Raw genomic sequence first — 21,195 nt, 5'->3', positions numbered from 1 at the left:
GACTCCTTTGTGTCTGAGTCAGAAACTTGTGGGTTCAAACCCAACTTCAGGGAGTTTGAATTCGCCTAGTCTAGACCGTCCAGTCCACTGCACAGTGTGCTCATTGTCGGAGGGACATCCGCCCGTGAAGGTGGTCGTAAAAGGTCCCGTGGCACTACTTGAAAAGAGAAGGGAGTTGTCTTGAACAACAATCTCTCAGATAAGATTGGTCATTCACTTCATGATTGTTTGTGGAACATTACTTTCTGCAATGTTTTTTAGCTACTGTGTTTATTTACAAAATATAGTCAATACACTTTACAGTAAATCTTATGAAGTGCTTTGAATTGTCTCGATGACATGATAAGGTGCTTTATCAAATAGAAGGATTATTTTTATTAATAAGTTCAGAACCAAGACACTAAGAACTGAGGTCAGGAAGCATTTCTTCACACAGAGGGATGTGAAGATGTGGAACACTCGGGGGTGGGGGTGGTGGAGCTCGGGGTGGGGTGGTGGTCGAGGGCATGGTCAACAAGATAGGTCATCGGTTTTGAAGGGGACGGACATGCCGGACTGAGATTGGTGCAGCATGACTGTAAACTTGACCTGATGATGGGGTGGATTCAGCAGGGGGACATGAAGCAGGTCAGTCTTTGCTGAGGGGAGGGAGTGGCCAAGACATTTGGGGCACAGAGGTAGGGTGGGGGGAGACCATGGACTTTTTTGGGTGTGGCGGGCAGCTCGGTGTCTGACTTTGGCTTGCAGGGTTAATAGAAGCTATGTGGGAGGATTCCCTGCCCCCAGTGATTGGTCTGGGACATTTGAAAATGAGGACAAGGATCTAGAATTCAATCCGTTGGGGAATGGGGAGTCAGTGGAGCCGAGTGAGGATGTGGATCTGAGGATGGAGAGATCTGAATGGTCTGCAGCTTGTGTAGGGAGGTGATAGGCAGTCTGGTGAATAGGTCATTGCAATAATTGACCCTCGACGTGATGGTGTGGTGAGGATCGCAGAAGGGGTGGGGGGGGAGCGGGAAGCAAGTAATGGTGGAGAACGTTACCGCGCTGAGGCAAAGCCCCACGAGTGAGATGTAGGTTTTGAAGGACATTTAGAGGTGAAGCAAGATACCAAGGTTCTGCTCCAGCTCGAAGTTGGAGTAAGTATCTATGCAGATCAATGCATTCAGGGTCTGAGATGAGAAGACAAGCAGGAGAGGCACAGTCTTGTTGACATTGACCTGTAGACACTTAGACCTCAATCAGAACTTGATATCTGATAGCACAATCTAATAGGACTACCCTTGATTCTGGAATCAGGGGTGGAGGCAGAGAGATCAAATAAATGTGGAAGTGGACCCTGTGCCATGGGGGAAGCATATAGACAGTGGAAAGGAGAGGATGAGGATAGAGCACCGATGAACATCGCATGTAACTGTGCAGGGGTGGAAGTGGAAGCCGTCGGAGGAGACTAAGTGAAGACTCTAGGATAAATAAGAGTGAAACAAGGAAGCATACTTAGTTAGTAGAGGTATTAAAGGGCATGGTGAAAGTGTGGAGCAATGGAATTAAAAGTTTTGCCAAGAAATGTTGAAATCAAATCCACCACCTGTGGCAGTCTCTAGTCCGGTTGCTGAGCCAGGCAGGTCCGTAGTGTTCCATGGCACTGCTGATGACATATCAGCCTGCCTACCTGGTCAGATATACCTGAGTCCAAGGATTCAGCAATTGATCATGAAAAGTATTTGCCAGCATTAGAAATTTGCAACTAGACTAATCCCCAGTGTAATGCACAGTAAAGAGACCAGAGACATATCCTTATCATCCCGGCAAAGAAAGTGGTTAAGAGCAATCTAATTTGCATTGATGTTATTCTTTTCTTCTCTTCCCTTGATTCTTAATTCTTAATTCACTTAATTCAGTGGGTGAATATACAGGATGAATCAAAAGTCCTAACTCGTAGGTCTATATGAGATGTTCACACGGCATGTCAAGTAGATGTTTATACATAGCAACTTGGTGACAAAAATTTTCACAAACACAATGAAGGAGCAATAGCTGCACACTCTCGTTGAATGCCTTTTTAAAAAATTAATAATGAACATTTCTATGAGTAAGGACTTCTGATTCACCCTGTATAAAGGGATCCTCTTAATTTGGATGACTTTCCCAATGGATCGCCTTAAGTCAGCGCAGTGCATGACCGATTGATTTGGGACTTGTGTTGTTAAATCTGTTTCGTTAGGTGCAGTGGAGCGGATTGGAGTGAGGCACTGCTACAATGGCTCGAGGCAAAACCTCTACATAGACAAAACAACAAAAGTCATTTGCCAGGGCTTTACTGGGAAGCAGGTGCGTCTTGTTTGGCTGCCTATGAATCTTGTTTTAACATTTAATATCTATTTTTAATTTGTAAAATCATGCCTGACATGTAATGACAATATTACATATTAATATTCATCTTAATAATTCTTGAATTTGATCAGCGCCTTTCAAATCGGGAGGACATCTCAAAGATCTTCCCAGGATTTACTGTAAACAACAACAAGATTACATTTGTATAGCGGCTTCCACGTCGGGGGGACATCTCAAAGGTGGGAAATTTCAGACCTTTTGATTTTTGAAAGGTTGATGAATAAGATCCCATGGCCCTATTCGAAAACAGAAGGGAGTTTCTCCAGGTCTCCTGGCTAACAATCCGCCCTGAGTTAAAACAAATGTTCATTTACTTCATGATCGTTTGGCTGTCTTGTCTACAGAAATACAGTTGCTAAACTCCTGTGAAGCACTTTGAGATGTCCTCTTGATGTGAAAGCCACTGCATCAAGTGCAAAGATTATTATTAGTATAAGGATTCAAGGTCCTAAAGTGCACAGATAAATAATCTGATCCTAACAGTATGGTAATGTGTTCAAAAACAATCCAGACCAAAGAGAGATATACTTCTGCTCAGTGGAGTATAAAGATAACACAAATCACTGCATACCACAGGGGTGTTTTATAGGTTGATGTTGATTTCCTCATTTGCACAGTCTCTGCAGGTTTGGAATAACTAAGCTCCATACAGCTACCTCTGGCTTTACAGGATGAAACAGCCTAAGAACAAAAGAGATGAAACCAGGGAAACCCTGTTAGAACCCTGTTGTTTTGCGATCTATTATTAATATCTATTACATTTTCAACCTGCGTTTTAATAATAATCCTTACATTTGGTATAGCACCTTTCATGTCGGGAGGATGTCCCAAAGTGCTTCACAGGATATACTATAACAACAACAACTCTATCTCTGAGTAAGTGGATGAGATGCTTTGTAGATGACATAGATGTGTGTTCATTGGGAAACTGCTTTGTGAAATACTGCGTGAGATGACGGAGTGTAAAAGAAGCTTTAATACAATGTAAATGCATTGTCTTCTAATGGGAGAGCATAGACCTGACAGGTGAAAAATCACTCAGAGGATTGACGCGTTCTTTGAGTTATTGAGTTATTTCCCATCACAGATTGATTGCTTTTAAGGTGTTCATTACATTTCAAGATCCTCATCCTCACCTACAAGGCCATTCACGGCCTTGCTCCCTCCTACCTCTCTGACCTACTATCCCCCTACCTACCTGCCCGTACCCTCCGTTCCTCTGGCTCCGGTCTGCTCCACATCCTCCGCCCCAACCGCCCTACCATCGGTCCCCCTTACTATCCCCCAGTGCCTTCGCCGCCTCCTCCCTCTCCTCCTTCAAGGCCGGTCTCAAGACCTTTCTCTTTGACCGTGCCTTCAGCTCCCCTCTCGACTCTCTTCCCCCTCCTCGCTCCCTCCCTTCCCTCCCCTCACCATTTCCCCCCTCCTCGCTCCCTCCCTCCCCTCACCCTGACCATTTCTCCACTGCTCGGGTCCTGACCCAACTCCAACTGTACAGCGCCTTGGGACGTCCTCCCGACGTGAAAGGCGCTCTATAAATGGAATCTTGTTGTTGTTGTTTAACGTATTAACTGTTTGACGGTCTGAGTTTTTAAATGGATGAACATTTCCTCCACTTAATATGACCTGTTTTATTTGAGGTCATAACTAAGATCTGTTATGATTGACCTGTTAGTAAAACTGACTGTGTGCAAATGTTCTTCTGCTTCACGTTTTTTAAAGCTGCGTTGACTGACGTTTGTTCCTCCTGTCCTCTTTGTTATCCTTGCAGCTGGAACCTGTGCAGTAACCACACAATGGCTGGTTACTGAAGGTCTCCAGTACTGTTCCTCGAAACAGATACAAACTAAAGCCTCCTGAGGCTGAGGTTCAGTCTCTCTTGTCGTGACAGTCGTGCAGTGCTGGAATACATAACCCTGCATCTCGCTCCCTCTTTATCTGTCTTTAAATCTCAAACTCTGCCACCTGCATACTCACCTGCACCATCACACCAGTTCCAGCCAGGCTCTACTCAACAATGTAAATTGTTGTTGTTAAACCCCTCCCGTACAACCTACCTCTTCAACTGTGCCTTTGGTCCTTCCTTGAAGTCCAACCCATCTTTGTGACACGTTCCAAGACATTATCCTACACGAAGGGCTTTATATAAATGCAAGTTGTTATTGTACATTTGATTCTGCCCTGCAACCTACTGAGTTACCTGTTCATGGTCCTAGTTGGAGTAATTTTCTTCTTTCTAGGGAACATTCCACAGTCAGCAAGCTTTGGAATATGGCACTAACATGGTCGGAGGAGTATCGCCAGGAAAAGGGGGTAAAAGCCACTTGAACTTGCCCGTCTTCAACTCTGTTAAAGAGGTAAGGACTGCAGGTGAATACGAATGCTATTGTTCATTCACTTCATAATAATAATCATTCGTGGAGTCCTGTAGCTCAGTGGTTAGAGCACTCGCTTTGCAAGTGAGAGACCTGAGTTCAATTCCAGGCAGAGGGCGAAACCTTGGGCAAGTTTCCTTACTCCACACACCTAATAATAATCCCTCCAAAACAAAACAAAAACAATAATAAAAATTGGTTATTTTCAATCTATGACTGTTTGTGGGACATTGCTGTGCGCAATTGGCTGCCGCGTTCGCCCACAAATATACAGTCAATTCACTTTACAGTGTGTTCTGTGAAGCGCTTTGGGACTTCCTCCCGACGTGAAAAGCGCTATACCAAATGCAAGGATTATTATTATTATTATTCTTACATTTGGTATAAAGTCAGGAGGATGTCTCAAACCTGGCCGACGATCCCCCAAATAAAATTGACCATTTACTTTGGGGCTGTTTGCGGGACATGGATGAGCACAATTGAGCTGGCGCAATCACCTATGAATACCATCACTACACATTTAACAGTAAATCTTGTGAAGTGCTTTGAGACCTCTTGATGAAATACAAGGATTATCATTATTGCGTGAAAGATGTTACGCAAGTCCAAATTGCTGTTATTAGGTGTGCTAGCCAACAATCCCTGTGATAAAATTGATCATCATGGCTGTTTGGGGTGACAACAACAATAACAAATTGCATTATATAGAGCCTTTCATGTAGGAAGGACATACTAAGGCACTGAAATAACATAGCCATTACAGGGTGCAAAATAGCTGCCACATTCACCTACAGATACAGTCACTACACTTTACAGTGTATCCTGTGAAGCACTTTGAAATAGCCTCCTGGGGTGAAAGGCATTATATCAATAATAACAATCCATACATTTGACATAGCGCCTTATCACATTGTTAAGACGTCTCAAAGCGCTTCACAGTGTATATTGTAAAGTGTAGTGACTGGGCAAAGTACGGCAGCCAATTGCACACAGGATTGTCTCGCAATCATTTGTGGATTGAGTGACCAAATTATTATTTATCATATCAAATGCAAGAATTATTATTCATAAATCTTCTGATGTGTGCTTTCAGGCGAAAGAAGGCACAGGAGTCGATGCGTCTGTTATCTACGTGCCTCCCCCATTTGCTGCTGCGGCCATTATTGAGGCAATCGATGCGGAGGTACCCCTGGTGGTGTGCATCACAGAAGGAATCCCCCAGCAGGACATGGTGCGGGTCAAACACAGACTTGTCCGTCAGAGCAAGACCCGTCTTGTTGGCCCCAACTGTCCAGGAGTGATCAACGTAAGCAGAATAGTCGTTAGTCATGTTGTCACACTCAGTGCTCGAGTGGAGCTGCTTTGAGTTGGGATTCTTGTTTGTACTTCCTCTAAGAGAAAGGAGTTTCTCCTGCTGTTCTGGCCAACAATGCTCCAGTTTGATCTTTCACTTTAGGCTGTTTGTGAGCTATCGCTACGCACAAATTCGCCATCACGATCACCCACAAATACACGGTCACTTTACTTTTACACACGTTTTGCCATCACTTGGCATTGTTCAAATCCCAGGATTATTATTTATCTTATTGCTCCGTGCTTTGTGCTCTGATGAGGGGTCTTGTTCTGTAGACCCTGGCAGTGGTATTCCACTCAAGTGGGCTAGGAGGCTCAGGGCATCACCGCGAATCCCAATTTAAACCTTACCTGACATCCACACATGCACTTTATTGCATGAGTTGGGACTCTGTGATTGGATGCAGGAATGCTGACTGATTTTCTTCCCTCCTGAGTCACGTGTAGTTAGAATTTGTGATTGCTATGTAATTGCTATTGTTGCACTTACTGTGATCCTAGCTAGACAAGCAACTGGAAACATGCCAGATAGTGTTTGTAACGGCAAGCTACGTGGTTTTAGCTGGTTAAACTCATAGAGTCTCGTAGTGCAGTGGTTAGCATGCTCGCCTTGCGAGCGAGAGGACCAGGATTTGATTCTCCAGCAGGGTGAAACCTTAGGTAAGTTTCCTTGCTCCACACACCTCTGTTTACCTAGCAGTATGTAGGAACCCAGTTGTTAGTCGATTGGTAGATCCCTTTCCGGGGATAATCCCCCCTCCCTCCACAAAACATTTGGTCACTCAATCAACGACTGTTTGTGGGACACTGCTGTGCATAATTGACTGCTACAATATATTCTGTTACATATTATTCTGTGAAGTGCTTTGAGACATCTTAACGATGTGATAAGGTGCTATATGAAATGCAAGAATTATTATTAAGAGTAGGCAAAGACTGAATTCCCTGTTGCATGTGGTGTGCTCTCTGCCCTTTTCAATAATGTCCAACATCCGTTTCTCAATAATTTCTTAATACCCTCAGTTTAAACAGCTACCCCATGTGAAGGGCGCTATATAAATGCAAGTAGTTGTTGTTGTTGTGTCCATTGCGTTATTCACTGATTGTTTAATCTTTTTAAGCCAGGGGAGTGTAAAATTGGAATCATGCCTGGACACATCCACAAAAAAGGTCGTATTGGTGAGTGTTGGTTGGGAATTGGCTGTTGGCTTTAGAGGTACCTTTTAATTTCCTGAATTTCAATTCACGACAAAGTAATGCACTTTAATATCGTTTTTATTTTCTGTCTTGATTTTCTGTTTGTGTGTTTTTAAATCTATGAAGTTTATGTAGTAAATGTGAATATACATACATGCATATGCAGCCTCCTTCAACTTTGCTGGCCCGGCTGTTCCCTTTGCTCAGCGAGCTCCGGCCTGCTTCACTTCCCCTGCCTTAACTGCCCCACTATCGGCGGGGGAGCTTTCAGCCATTTTGCCCCTGCTTTCTGGATTTCCATCCCAGAGTACCTCCAACTTGCTCCCTCCCTCACCATGTTCAAAGCATGTCCCAAATTGTACCTCTTTGATCGCGCTTTTGGGAATCTTTTCCATCTCCTCTCCCCTTGTCTCCCACTTATATCCAGCTCAGGTGCCCATCTAGTACTTTGAAGAGTTATAGCAAAATTCTGATAACTCAACCCTGGCTTAACTTGTCACTAACACTTAGTCATTATGTTGTCAGTATCCCGGCTGTATTTATTTATGCATTTATATATCTGCCTAATTCGCCATTCTGGATAAATCGTCACTGAGCCCTGTTCCCTTTCGGTGATGAATTATCAGGCGTTCACGGTATGTAAAGGCGCTATATAAATGTAAATTGTATTGTGTATATATGTTTTATGGACGTTGCTGTGCATGAATTGGCTGTTGCATTTGCCTACAAAGTATAGTCATTACACTTTACAGTAAATCCTGTGAAGCGCTTTGAGACATTTCTATTATGTGGTAGGATGCTATGTTAAATGCAAGGATTATAAAATACTTACCCTTGCTTTTGATATAGCGGCTTATCATGTCATTGAAACTTCTCAAAGCAGTTCACAGAATATATTGTAAAGTGAATTGACTATGTATTTTGTGGGTGGAAAGTGACAGCCAATTGCCAATTTAGTTTTATTGTTTTTAATAAATTTTATTATTAGCAATATTGCATCCTGAACCAGGAAAGCTGTGCTCTGCACTAGCTGTTGAGCTACAATAATCGTATTTGGAAATCTGTGAGGCGGAATAGTGCGCAAAATTTCTCTCTTAATTGATTTTATTATGTTAAACAGTCTTTTTTTAATAGGGATTGTGTCAAGGTCCGGCACTTTAACATATGAAGCTGTTCATCAGACAACGCAAGTTGGCCTGGGCCAGTCTCTCTGTATCGGTAAGTCACTCCAGTGCATACAGGAATAACTGGTGACTATCCTCCTTGGGGGTGGGGGGTAAGCAGGTTCTCCTTGGAGCTGAACTGGCTCCAAGGTGACATGCCTGGCAATGGTACGTCATAATCAAGCCAGCCTTCTATGACCGTCTCTAGTCCGGTTCCTGAGCCAGGAAGGTCCGCAGTATTCCAGGGTGCTGCTGATGGCAGCACAGCCCAGGCTGGCTCATCGGCAGGACTTGGAACAGACCAGTCACTTAACTTTAGGGTGGTCCTAGCTCGACAAGCAGTGGGTAAGCTTACCAGATGGCACACGAGACACGTAAGCTATATATATATATATATATATCATACACCAACAGCAGTCTGCATGCAGTATAGAGTCTGGGAGGGCTGCACAGTGGCGGGGTTGGATGCCGAGCAAGGGGGAGGAATGACTACAGGTGTGTTTGAAGAGGTAGGTCTTAAGATGGGATTTAAATATTGATAAAGAAGTGAGGAGGTGAAGGGATAGCGGTAGGGGGTTCCAGAGGTTAGGGAATAGTGACTGAAGGCATGGCAACTGATGGTCAGAGGGGTCGGGAAACATGCAGCAGGCCTGTATTAGCCAAGCGGTGAGGGTCGGAGGGGGGGCGGGGGGGCGAGGAGGGGGATATGAGCAAGGGTACTGTAGGTACTTGTTCCTCTTTTCTGTGGTTTTGACTTGTTTCCCAACCCTCAAGTCAAGAGCAAATTTGCTCAGCAAAATAGATTGAGCTTTCCCTGAAACATTGCTCTGAAAACGCCAAACACTAGTGACTGGTGTAAAACAACAACTTGCATTTATATAGTGCCCTTCATGCAGAGCAGCATCCCAGAGTGCTTGTAGGACCAGGCTGAGCTCTTGACACACAGAGGCATCAGAAATCTCATCAACAACTTGCTCACACCCAACTCCTCTATCCTCCCCCTTCGTTCAACTGGCTGTGGCCTCTTGCACGTCCCTCGCCCTTCCAGTCCACCTCTCCCGATCCCAACCCCCAGTTCAGGTCCTAATGCTTGACTGTCCTGCGTCTTGACTGCCCTGCACCTTTCCGACGTGAAAGGCACAAAACAAATGTAATTTGTTGTCCTTCAGGCTGAGGATTTGTCTGACAAGAGATGAGTTTGACGTTACGGAGACGGAGACCTGTTAATTTTGATTTCTCTGAATTCCTAGGTATCGGCGGCGATCCTTTCAACGGGACTAATTTTATCGACTGTCTAGATGTCTTTCTGAAGGATCCGAGGACGGAGGGCATCATCCTGATCGGAGAAATCGGAGGCAGTGCTGAAGAGGATGCAGCTGAGTTTTTAGAACAGAATAATTCGGTGTGTGCTTGAAGAGGGTTTATGCCAACACTTGTATAGCACCTTTCACGTAGGGCTGCATCTCAAACCCCTTCGCATAACAGGTTCCCCTGACTGCTAAATGCAGGCTATGCAGTTTCCTCACTGCTCATATCAGCTAAGATCAGGAGAGCTTCACTTTGTTCTTTAGACTGAATCAGGGTCAGTTGCTAACCTTTCGGCTTGAGTCAGAAGGTAGTCAGTTCAAGGCCCTCATCTGGATATTGAGCTCCCATCTAGGCTGATGCTGCATTGTCGGAGGTGCCGTTCTATAGTTGAGACATTAAACAGATGTCCTGACTGCTGTTCAGGTGGATGTTAAAAATCCTACTGCACTATTCAAAAAGAGAAAGGAATTTCTCTCGGTGTCCCGGCCAGATAAAATACTTTCTGGTATTAAGTAAGTAGAATGTATTCCTCCAGGGAGAGAGTGCGCATTGCGGTCCAGACACACCTTGTGTGGGTTGCATATGTGGAACTCTGGTTTGGATACTCTTTAAGCATAGTGATGGGTTTATGCACGTGTCAGACACCCAGCTGACCCCCCAAACAAGTTCTCTTACCCGTGTTATTTTGGTCAACTGAGTGTCTTGAGAGTTCCAACATGTGCACGTGACCTACTCATGAAAAATTCCCTGTGTTAGGAATGGAACCTACTCTCTAGAGAGACCGCCAAGCTCCCCTAATCCCAGAAAGATTAGCCGCCAGTTGGTGAGAGCTTTAGTTTAGGGACCCCAGTGATTTGGCGGTGTCAAGTATCTTTTTTCAAAAGGTCTTGTTTCATGCACTTGTTGTCTTTTGCGACTTTTTGCCTGGTTTCTCGGGAAGAAGTGGGCCTGAGGAGGAACTAGTATTCAAAATGAAATGATAGATGGAATTTTTGAGAACAAAAATTTAAGAGGGTGGAAGTTCGTGTGGAGTATAACCTTCCTGCCCCGCGTGCTGTAAAGCTCTATGCGATCGATCATTCACAACTGGTGATCATTCACTTCATGGCTGTTTGTAAAACGTTGCTGTGCGCAAATTGGCTGCCGTGTTCACCTGTAAGCAAAAGTCACTACACTTTACAGTAAAATTCTGTGTAGCGCAATGGGAGATCTTGTCATGAGGGGCTATATCAAATGCAAGGATTATTATTAATTCTATGTAGCCTGCACCTAAGTTGCGTCTTTCAGGTAAGATAATGTACCGAGATGATTTTAAACCTGAAAGGATAGTTTGATTCATATTTTGCCTGTGAGTGTTTTTTTGTCTACAAAATGTGTGATCGCTAAACTACTCAATCCACAACTGTTTGTGGGACACTGCTGTGATGCAGTTGGCTGCCACGTTTCGCCCACAAGATACCCAATTCACTTTATAGTATATTCTGTGACTCCCTTTGAGATATCCTCCTGATGTTTTGAGCACTCTGTTAAATATAAGGGTTATTTATTTTCCTGAAGATGTGTTTGCAAACAACAGGTGCAGTGTTGTGTGTTGCACAGCGATGTTTTGGACAAGGCATCACAGGAGAAATCATTGTTTGGGCACGAGGGCCAGATGGCAGCCCCGGCGTTAACATTCATCTCACTTACTGCTCTCTGCGGACTCGCGGTTGAATGTGGTCCAAAGGAGCGTGACGTTATTGGTCTCCTTTCTTTCTCCAGCAGCTGTTGAGGGCCACAAGGAGATTGACTCCAGTCACTGCCAGCATGGCAATCCGTGTTAGCTAGGAATACACAATCAGAGGTTCAGAGCTGGAGATGTCCCTTCGAGGAGACTCTGTTCTGCTTCGGTTTTTCTTAAATTTCCTGCTTGATTGATATGCATGTTGATTTTTGTAAGAGATTTGATTTGGAGGCTGTTTCTCTGCAGCTTGAAACTGACTAACTCCAGAGCTTATTGACTGCAGACTGGGACTTAACAATGATAATAATTATGAAAATAATAATCATGATAACAATAATTTGTGGAGTCCTGTAGCTCAGTGGTTAGAGCACTCGCTTTGCAAGCGAGAGACCTGAGTTCAATTCCAGGCAGAGGGCGAAACCTTGGGCAAGTTTCCTTACTCCACACAGAGCCTAATAATAATCCCTCCAAAAAAAACAAAAACAATAATAAATTGGTCATTTTCAATCTACGACTGTTTGTGGGACATTGCTGTGCGCAATTGGCTGCCGCGTTCGCCCACAAATGTACAGTCAATTCATTTTACAGTGTGTTCTATGAAGCGCTTTGGGACGTCCTCCCGACGTGAAAAGCGCTATATGAAATGCAAGGATTATTATTATTATTAATCCTTGCATTTGGTACATTGGAACAGGAGTAGGCCATTCAGCCCCTCGAACCTGTTCCTCCATTGTATTCGATCGTGGCTGATCTGATCCTCAACTACAATTACCCGTCCTTGTCCCATATCCCTTAATACCTGACCTAACAAAAATCTACCTCAGTCTTGAAAATGTGAATGGATTCAGCATCCACAGCCTTTTGGGGGAGAGAGTTCCAGATTTCCACTACCCTTTGGGTGAAAAACTGCCTCCTGATTTCACTCCTAAATGGCCGAGCTCTTAATTTAAGATTATGCCCTTTGTTCTGGATTCTCCACCAGAGAAAATAGTTTCTCTGTAACTACCCTATCAAATCTCTTCAGCGACTTGGGATGTCCTCCCAACATGAACGGTGCTATACAAATGCAATTTTGTTGTTATCATTTTAAACACCTCAACCAGATCACCCCTCAACCTTCTACAGACCACGTTTATAACCATGGCCTTATAATTTAGCCCTTTAAGCCCTGATATCATTTTGTGAATCTGCTCTGGACCCCCTCCAGGGCCTTTTTATATATGTACAGCGCCTTATCACGTCATTGTGATGTCTTAAAGCCCTTCACAACATTTACTGTAAGGTGTAGTGACTGTGTGTTTTGCAGACGAACACAGCAGCCAATTTGAGCACAGCAGTGTCCCACAAACAGTTGTGAAATGAATGACCAGTTTTATCTGGAGATTGATCAACAGGACACCAGGAGGGAGAAACTCCCTTCTCTTTAACCTAGTATATCGTTGGCTTGTCGATTCTCTCCCCCTCTGACTTTGGCTTGCTGCCTCCACTTGAGCCTTAACAATTCTGCCACGTTCCGTGACTTTAATAGTAATAACAATATTAATAATCCTTGCAGTTGATATAGCGCCTTACTTTGTTGATATGTCTCAAAGTGCTTCATAGAATATATTACAAAGTGAATTGACTATATTTTGTGGGCGAACCACACCAGCCAGTTGCGCACACAATGTCCCACAAACAGTCGTGCAGAGTGAACAATTTTTTTTTTTTTTGGAGGGATTATTACCCTCGAAACGTGATCTGCCAATTGAATAAGGGTTCCCACTTACTGCTAAATAAACAGAGGCAAACAAAGGGAAACTTACTCCACACGCCTCTGTTTATTTAGAGTGCTCTAACCGCTGCGCTACAGGACTCCACTGGCTGTCTGCACAAGGTCAAGGTGGCTGGGGGTAGAAATTTGGCATTCAACCACAAGTATATGGGAGCTCTGTGAGCCCTTTGTGTCAAGGGATCTTTAACGCCCTCCTAAACAGTCAGTTGGGGCCTCGGTTTAACGTCTCATCTGAAGGAAGTCACCTCCGACAATGCAGCTCTCCCCCCAGCACTTAACTGGAGTGTCAGCCCAGCCGTCACCTCTCAGGTTTCTCTTTACAACTGAAACCTCTTGTCCCTGTTGACATCCTAGGGAATCTTTAGTCCTCGTTACTCAGTCTTTAACTGGTTTTGTGCTCTTTTTGTTTCTCACAGGGACCCAACGCTAAACCAGTGGTGTCGTTCATCGCTGGTCTGACTGCCCCACCGGGTCGCAGGATGGGTCACGCCGGTGCTATCATTGCCGGGGGGCAGGGAGGAGCCAAAGAGAAGATCTCTGCCCTGCAGCGCGCTGGCGTGGTGGTCAGCATGTCACCCGCACAGCTTGGCAGCACCATACACAAGGTAAAACGCATTTCCTTTGGTCCTGGGTCCGTGCAACAACAGCAACTTGCATTTCTATAGCGCCTTTCACCTGTGCTCTCTTTGACCGAGCCTTCAGCTCCCCTCTCGACTCTCTTCCCCCTCCTCGCTCCCTTCCTTCCCTCCCCTCCCCCTGACCATTTCCCCCCTCCTTGCTCCCTCCCTTCCCTCACCCTGACCATTTCCCCCTGCTCTGGTCCTGACCCAACTGTGCAGCGCCTTGGGACGTCCTCCTGACGTGAAAGGCGCTTTATAAATGGAATCTTGTTGTTGTTGTTGTTGTGCAGACCTGAATGTTGCTTTCTCTCTGACCAATGACTTTTGTCCTGCAATGTATCAGCCTGGAGCAGCGGTAGATCTCTTATCTCCGAGTCAGAAAGTTGTGGATTCAAGCCAGTGCTGGGGGTCCACTGCGCTGTCAGAGGTGCTGACCTTTGGATTTGGATGAGACGTCAAACAGAGGTCCTGTTTGCCTGTTCAGTGGATGTTAAAGATTTTGTAGCACTGTTCCAAAAGAGAATTCTTCCAGAGTCCTGGCCAACAACCCCCCCCCAAAAAAAAATTGGGTACTCACTTTATGGCTGCACGCAGTTTCACAATACTGTCCAAATTGAGCTCCCCAGATTGTTTAGCTTCAGATTGATGGGCTTGTAAGCAAGTACAATGCTGCTGCTTTTATAGCTCCTCAGTGAGGTCCTTTGATTAGAAATTGTGCAAATTGCCTGTCACTTTGTTTCAGACACAGTGATATTGCTGCAAAGAAATATGGTTTGTGGGGGGAAGAGGGGAACACTTGTGGGTAGCTAGAACCAAAGCTCATGATGTTTGTGCAGCTGAATTGAGGACCAAACTGAGTTGGTTGCACTCTTGCCTTCGAGTCAGAAGGTTGTGAGCTCACAGTCTGTGCTGCTGCTCCCAATACAGGGAGAGCTGCATTGTCGGAGATGCTGTCCTTTAGATCACAAGATCACATAATTGGCCTGGATTAAGAAGGCCCTTTGGCCCATCCAAACTCATCTCTCCAGAATCCACTCTGCCACCTCCCATTACTGCATCAAGATACTTTTTAAATGAATCCAAGTGTCCAGACCTCAGCCTCAGTTCATGGCAACCCTGTTCAAGTCATTAATTATCATCTGTGTAAAGAAACCTTCCTGGTGACTATCCTGAAGTTGGCTTTACAAGTATGTCCTCTTGTTCTATTGTCATGGTACACCCTAAAGTATTGTTCTGGGTTTACTTTTTTCAGTCGCATTTAACATTCAATACACCTCTATTAGGTCCGCTCTGAGGCATCTTCTCCCCAGCTGTCTATGCTCACAGCTCATTCCTCTAACACTGGGGATCATCCTCATTGCTCTCTGCATCACCTCAGCCCCCTTATGTCGTGGTAACCAGAATGTTTGCAGTATTCAAGGTGTGGCCTGACCAGAGCACTGCATACTGAGCCTGAGAATGACGTCTGGGAATCTAAACTCAACTAATTTAACAATATGGTCCAACAACAGCAGCAAATTACATTTGTATAGCGCCTTTCACAGCATCCTGTTCGCAGTTACTGTCTGCCTGTTCAGGTGAACATAAAATTCTTGTGGCACTGCTCGAAAAGAGAAGGGAGTCTTTCCCCATGTTGTGGCCAAGAATCCTGCAAGTGTCTATACACCTTGGCTGTTGTGAGAGATTTCCTCTCTGATTTTGTATAGTGCCACAGGATGTTTAACATCAACCTGAACAGTCAGACAGGTCCTCGATTTAACGTCTCATCTGAAGGACAGCACCTCCGACAATGCACCCCGCCCACCCCCTCAGCACTGCACTAGAGTGTCAGCCTAGACTGAGTTCAAAATCCCTAAGTGGGGCTTGAACCCACAATTTAACACTGTTCAAACACTGGGTGTAATTCTCTTTGTTACCACCAAGTGGCAGCAAAATACTGTTCACCTCAGTTGCTGGTGCCTTCGGCTGTGGTGGATGTTCTGAAGCCACAAGGTTAAAGTAAGAACAAATCTTGATTTTCACAACTGCACTGCAATGCTTTGTTTCAGATTGAAAAATAAAACTGGTCATTGACTTCAATTTTTTTTAAAAAATAGTAATTTAGTCACTCAATCCACCACTGTTTGTGGAACACTGCTGTGCACAATTGACTGCCACGTTTCACCACAAAGTATATAATGATAATCCTTACATTTGATATAGTGATTTTCACGTCTTCTAGACGTCTCAAAGCGTTTCACAACATGTACTGTATAGTGAATTGACTGTATGTTTGTGGGTGAAACGAGGCAGCCAATTGCGTGCAGCAGTGTCCCACAAACAGTCGTGGATTGAGTGACCAGTTTATTGTTTTTTTTGAAGGATTATTATCCCCAGAAAAGTGATCCACCAATCGACTAATAACCGGGTTCCTTCTCACGCTAGGTAAACAGATGTGTGTGGAGTAAGGAAACTTGCCCAACATTTCACAATGTTTCAAAGACGTGATAAGGCGCTATATCAAATGCAAGAATTATTATTTGCACTGTGTGTAAATGGATACAAAATACAGTCACCACACTTCATGGAAACTCTGTAAAGTGCTTCGGAAGTTGTGGACCTGCTAAGATGCTCTGTTACAGATTTAGCTGTTGGGTATAGGAGTAGGTGGAGGCTTATGCTGAGCATTAACACTGGTGTGGACGAGTTGGGCTTAATGACTTGTTTCCAGGGTGTAACATGGAACAAGTAACTCCAGCAGAGACTGTCGCAAAGCACAGCAGTGTGTACCCAGCAAAAACACCATTTTCTTTAAGATAAAGGCCCTTACCTCTGCAACTTCCTCTCGCTTCACCCTAAAATGCCACCTTAAAATCTACCTCTTCTACAATAGCTGAGTTCATCTCCCCCTTCTCCCACCCACCTTGCTTAGCATCTGACTCCAGCACTGTAAAGAGCTCCAAGATGTTATCCTATATGAAGGAACGTAGGAACAGAAGTAGGCCATTCAACAACAACAACTTGAATTTATATAGCATCCTTCACGCGATGCAGTGTCCAGGAGCTCCCCGATGTGAAAGGTGTGATACAAATGTTGTTGTTGTTGTTGAGCCTCTCGCTTGAGCCCGAAGCGCTCAGCCCCATGAGCCTATTCTGCTGTTCTATAAGATCATGGCTGATCTGTACCTCAACTCCAGTCTGTACTCGCCCTTGCCCCATATCCCTTGATACTCTGACCTAGCAAATATTTGTCCACCTCAGTCTTGAACATTTGAATGGATCCAGCATCACAGCCTTTTGGATAAATGCAAGGCTAAAGGTCACTGTATGAAACAACCCTTTTTTAATAATAATAATTCTTGCATTTGATATTGAGCCTTATCACGTCTCTGAAATGTCTCAAAGCGCTTCACAGAATATACTGTAAAGTGGATTGACTGTATTTTTCGAGCGAAACGCACACATTTTTAATATATTTAATAAAAGATATTTTAATTAGTATAATTTAATAAAAAAGAGTTTTAATGGGGATATCAGCAAGCGGTATTGCTGCGAGGAGAAGCCACTGTGTATTAGCATTCAGGTAACGCTTGGTTGAAGAAACACATGCATTTCACCAATTATCTCAATTCATTCAATAACTTTGAAGAAGGCATCTTAACTTCTGTTCCTTATTTGTTGTAAATAAATCACAATAACAGTGTTAAGATGAGCAGTTAAGGAGGTCACTGATGCAACATGGCTTTTTTGCAATCGTTACAGAGTAATCTACATTCGCCCACAAAACACACTGTCACTACACTTTAGCCTCATCTCGTGAGACATTCTCCCAAGCGAGAAAGGCGCATATTATTATTTCTATCATATTTAAACTTGTTGGCTAGTTATGTGAGGAGGAAAGCTGTGTATTTTCCTGTTTTACTCTGGGACCAGCCAGAAGGACCACAATGGTCTTTTCCGTTCCCGCACATTCGTTCCTCAACCTTCCCAGGTTCAGAGCTCCAATAATAATAATAATCCTTGCATTTGATATAGCTCTTTTCATGTCGGGAGGACGTTCCAAAGTGCTTCACAGGATATACTGTAAAGTGAATTGACTGTATATTTGTGGGCGAACGCGGCAGCCAATTGCGCACAGCAATGTCCCACAAACAGTCGTAGATTGAAAATGACCAATTTATTATTGTTTTGGGTTTTGGAGGGATTATTATTAGGCTCTGTGTGGAGTAAGGAAACTTGCCCAAGGTTTCGCCCTCTGCCTGGAATTGAACTCGGGTCTCTCGCTTGCAAAGCGAGTGCTCTAACCACTGAGCTACAGGACTCCACATATATTCCTCCAAGACGCTGTCCTACCTGAAGGGCACTACATAAATGCAAGTTGTTGCTGTTATTAATTCAGGACTGTCACTTTTCCCACCCAGTTATTTCTATGACTGTGTGGCCGCCATTTAAACAAAAGATTAGACAGGAGGAGAGCCAGAATCAGTTATTTTAACACAGGATCCCAAATTGGCGTCTGGGGATTTGCGAGATTGTTTCCTCGCTGCGGAGCTGGGAGACTGAGTGGGAGGTCCTCAGTCAGGGTACTTAATGTCCTCGGGCAGGGGCTGGGGGGATGGGTGTCTTGAGCTCTTTTGAAGGGGTTTGGGAACTCCTTCAAAAGCAACTTAGATTTATTTTAGAAAATAATATTGTGGGATACAGTATATAGTTTGTGACATGACATGTGCATGTGAATGCCAGGATGGTGGAAGGTGAACTGGATGGACCTTGGTCTTCTTATGTTCTTATGTAACCCCTGATTTAACACAGGATGTGGCCATATGGCCTGTGAGGTCCATGCTGTGATGTTTCTCCCCACCCCGTACATTTCTCAGAGGCTCACCACCTTGGTTTGGAATTGAAGTCCCGTGAGTCTGTGTGACCTGAAGAAATTCGCTGGAGAAAATAGTTAGAAATACCGTGTTTTATAATAATAATAATCTTCGCATTTGATCCAATGCCTTATCAAGTTGTCAAAACGTCTCAAAGCGTTTCACAGAATTTACTGTGAAGTATAGCGTGAGCTTGTTAAACTCCAGCAGTTACCCCCAACATGGAATACCGAAGCTTTAGCTCTGCACCTAATACTCTAGGATTAGGTAAGTAAGCAGGATGTGTCCCTCCAGCAAGAGAGTTTGCGCATTCCATTACAGATGCGGGAAATTTCCACATTTACGTGGTATACAACAACAACAACTTGCACTTAAATAGCGCCCTCCAGGCAGGGTAGCGTCTCAGAGCGCTTAACAGTGGCAGAGCCTGACTTCGAGCTGGGGTGTCGGGGCGGAGGTGGCCATAAGCACGGTTGAAAAGGAAAGTTTTCAGGCGGGACTTGAAAGAGGGGAGAGATGGGGCAAGGCAGAGGGATTGAGGGAGAGTGTTCCAGAGTTTTGGAGCGTAGTGGCTAACAGCACGACCTCCAGTAGTGGGGCGGAGGGTGCGAGGGACAAGCAGGAGGCCGGTGCCAGTTGAGCAGAGACGCCGGGTGGTGGATTGGGGAGTGAGGAGATCCGAGAAGTAGGGAGGTGCCAGGGAGTGAATGGATTTGAACCAAGGAATCAAATGAGGATATAAATGTAGAACTCTGTCTGGTTTGGATACTACTAAGTTTGCCGACGGGTTTTCGTGGGACACCCGCTGACCAAAAAAAATGACCTTCACCCTCCACTCCCTCCTTCCTTGTCTCGCCACCACCAGCTCTGTCCACTGTCTACTCTGTGAAGTGCTTTAAGATGAACTCCTGATGTGAAAGGCGCTGTATAGATATAAGATTATTGTTGTGGCGAGTGCATTTCTGGACAAACAGTTTAGCAGTCATTGCAGGGCTGTCACCCTATCATCCCCACCTTCGCCCGGCTCCACAGGTTCCCCATCCTCCAAAAGATAGAGTTCAAAATCCTCGTCCTTGCCTTCAAAGCCCTCCACAGACTTGCTCCTTCCTACCTCTGTGACCCATTACCTCATAGACCTGTCTGCTCCCTCCGATCAACAGACTCAGGCCTGCTCCATGTCCCTCGCACAGCCCATCAACTGTGGTAGGACCTCCTTAGGTCCATCCCACAGTCTCTTCGCCTCGCTCCCTCCTATGCCTCCTTCAAAGCCCGTCTCAAGACCCTCCTCTTCGACTGCCTTTTGGTCACCCTCCTTCCCCCACCCTCCCTGCCTCCACCCCTCCTGATCCCATCCCCCTGCTTAAATCCAAATCTAATTGTCTAGAGACTTAGGACGTCCTCCCGACGTGAAAAGCACTTTACACATGTAATTTGTTGTTGTTTGAAGGCCATTGGGTCTGAGTTAGACTGAGCTGAACTCTCTTCTCTCTGCAGGAGTTTGAAAAGAGGAAGATGCTGTGATCCTCCCGCAGGAAAGGCACCAAAAAAAAACGTCTGAAAGTCCCGTCACCGAGTCAGCCCTGCTCGTTCGTCTGTCTTACTATTCACTTCTCTGAATGAAATGAGTGAAGAAAGCACATCTAACAACTAAGCCATAGACGTATTGTGTTTTGTTCGGATTTGTACAATAGACAAAGGAACTCACAGAGAAAATAAATACATTTAAAATTGTCTTCTAATTTTAGCTGTTTGTATATTGGGTTTCCACTTTACAGGACGATGAAGAATGCCTCATCATCTAACTCCCCCCCCCCCCCCGTCTCTTCCACTCGTTTGGCTGCTTTCGGCAAGTAATAATAAGTAAATGATAATAATGCTTGCATTTGATACAGAGCTTTTCACATCTTCTAGACGTCTCAAAGCGCATCACAGAATGTACTGTAAAGTGAATTGACTGTATATTTGTGGGCGAAACGTGGCAGCCAATTGCGCACAGCAGTGTCCCACAAACAGCGTGGATTGAGTGACCAAATTAGTATTTTTTTTTTTTCTTGAGGGTTTATTATCAGATGTGTGGAGTAAGGAAACTTGCCCAAAGTTTTGCCCTTCCAGGAATCGAACCCAGGTCTCTCGCTTGCGAGGCGCGTGCTCTAACCACTGAGCTACAGGATTCCCCAAAGTACAGTGTTTCTCTAAGTGATTATTGTGGAATCCTGTAGTGGTTAGAGCACTCGCCTCGCAAGCAAGAGGTCTCAGGCAGGACGAAGCAGTAGGCAAGGTTCTTTACTCCATACCCCTCTGTTAACCTAGCAGTAAGTAGGAACCTGGTTATTAGTCAATTGGCAGACTCTTTCTGGGGTAATAATCCCTTCAATTGGCTGCCACAGTTCGCCCACAAAATACACAGTCAATTCACTTTACAGTATAGTCTGTGA

At 44.7% G+C, this 21,195-nt stretch overlaps 1 protein-coding gene across 1 annotated transcript in view; it reads left to right on the top strand.

Moving 5' to 3' along the window:
* The window catches only part of suclg1 (succinate-CoA ligase GDP/ADP-forming subunit alph), a 35,684-nt gene extending 15,192 nt beyond the window's left edge, over positions 1 to 20,492 (top strand). Inside the window, exons 2-9 of the mRNA NM_001292808.1 lie at positions 2,225 to 2,331; positions 4,635 to 4,751; positions 5,863 to 6,075; positions 7,244 to 7,301; positions 8,454 to 8,537; positions 9,733 to 9,884; positions 13,704 to 13,892; positions 20,255 to 20,492. Coding sequence (NP_001279737.1) covers positions 2,225 to 2,331; positions 4,635 to 4,751; positions 5,863 to 6,075; positions 7,244 to 7,301; positions 8,454 to 8,537; positions 9,733 to 9,884; positions 13,704 to 13,892; positions 20,255 to 20,281 — 947 coding nt within the window. The 3' untranslated portion in view covers positions 20,282 to 20,492. The remainder of the gene's footprint in view (positions 1 to 2,224; positions 2,332 to 4,634; positions 4,752 to 5,862; positions 6,076 to 7,243; positions 7,302 to 8,453; positions 8,538 to 9,732; positions 9,885 to 13,703; positions 13,893 to 20,254) is intronic.
* The last annotated feature ends 703 nt before the right edge of the window (positions 20,493 to 21,195 follow it).

Source organism: Callorhinchus milii, unplaced genomic scaffold (genome assembly GCF_018977255.1).
Source record: "Callorhinchus milii isolate IMCB2004 unplaced genomic scaffold, IMCB_Cmil_1.0 Scaffold1, whole genome shotgun sequence".
NCBI classification, from domain to species: Eukaryota; Metazoa; Chordata; class Chondrichthyes; order Chimaeriformes; family Callorhinchidae; genus Callorhinchus; species Callorhinchus milii.
Note: the sequence above shows the minus strand (reverse complement) of the source record. Positions and strands in the feature narration are given on the sequence as shown.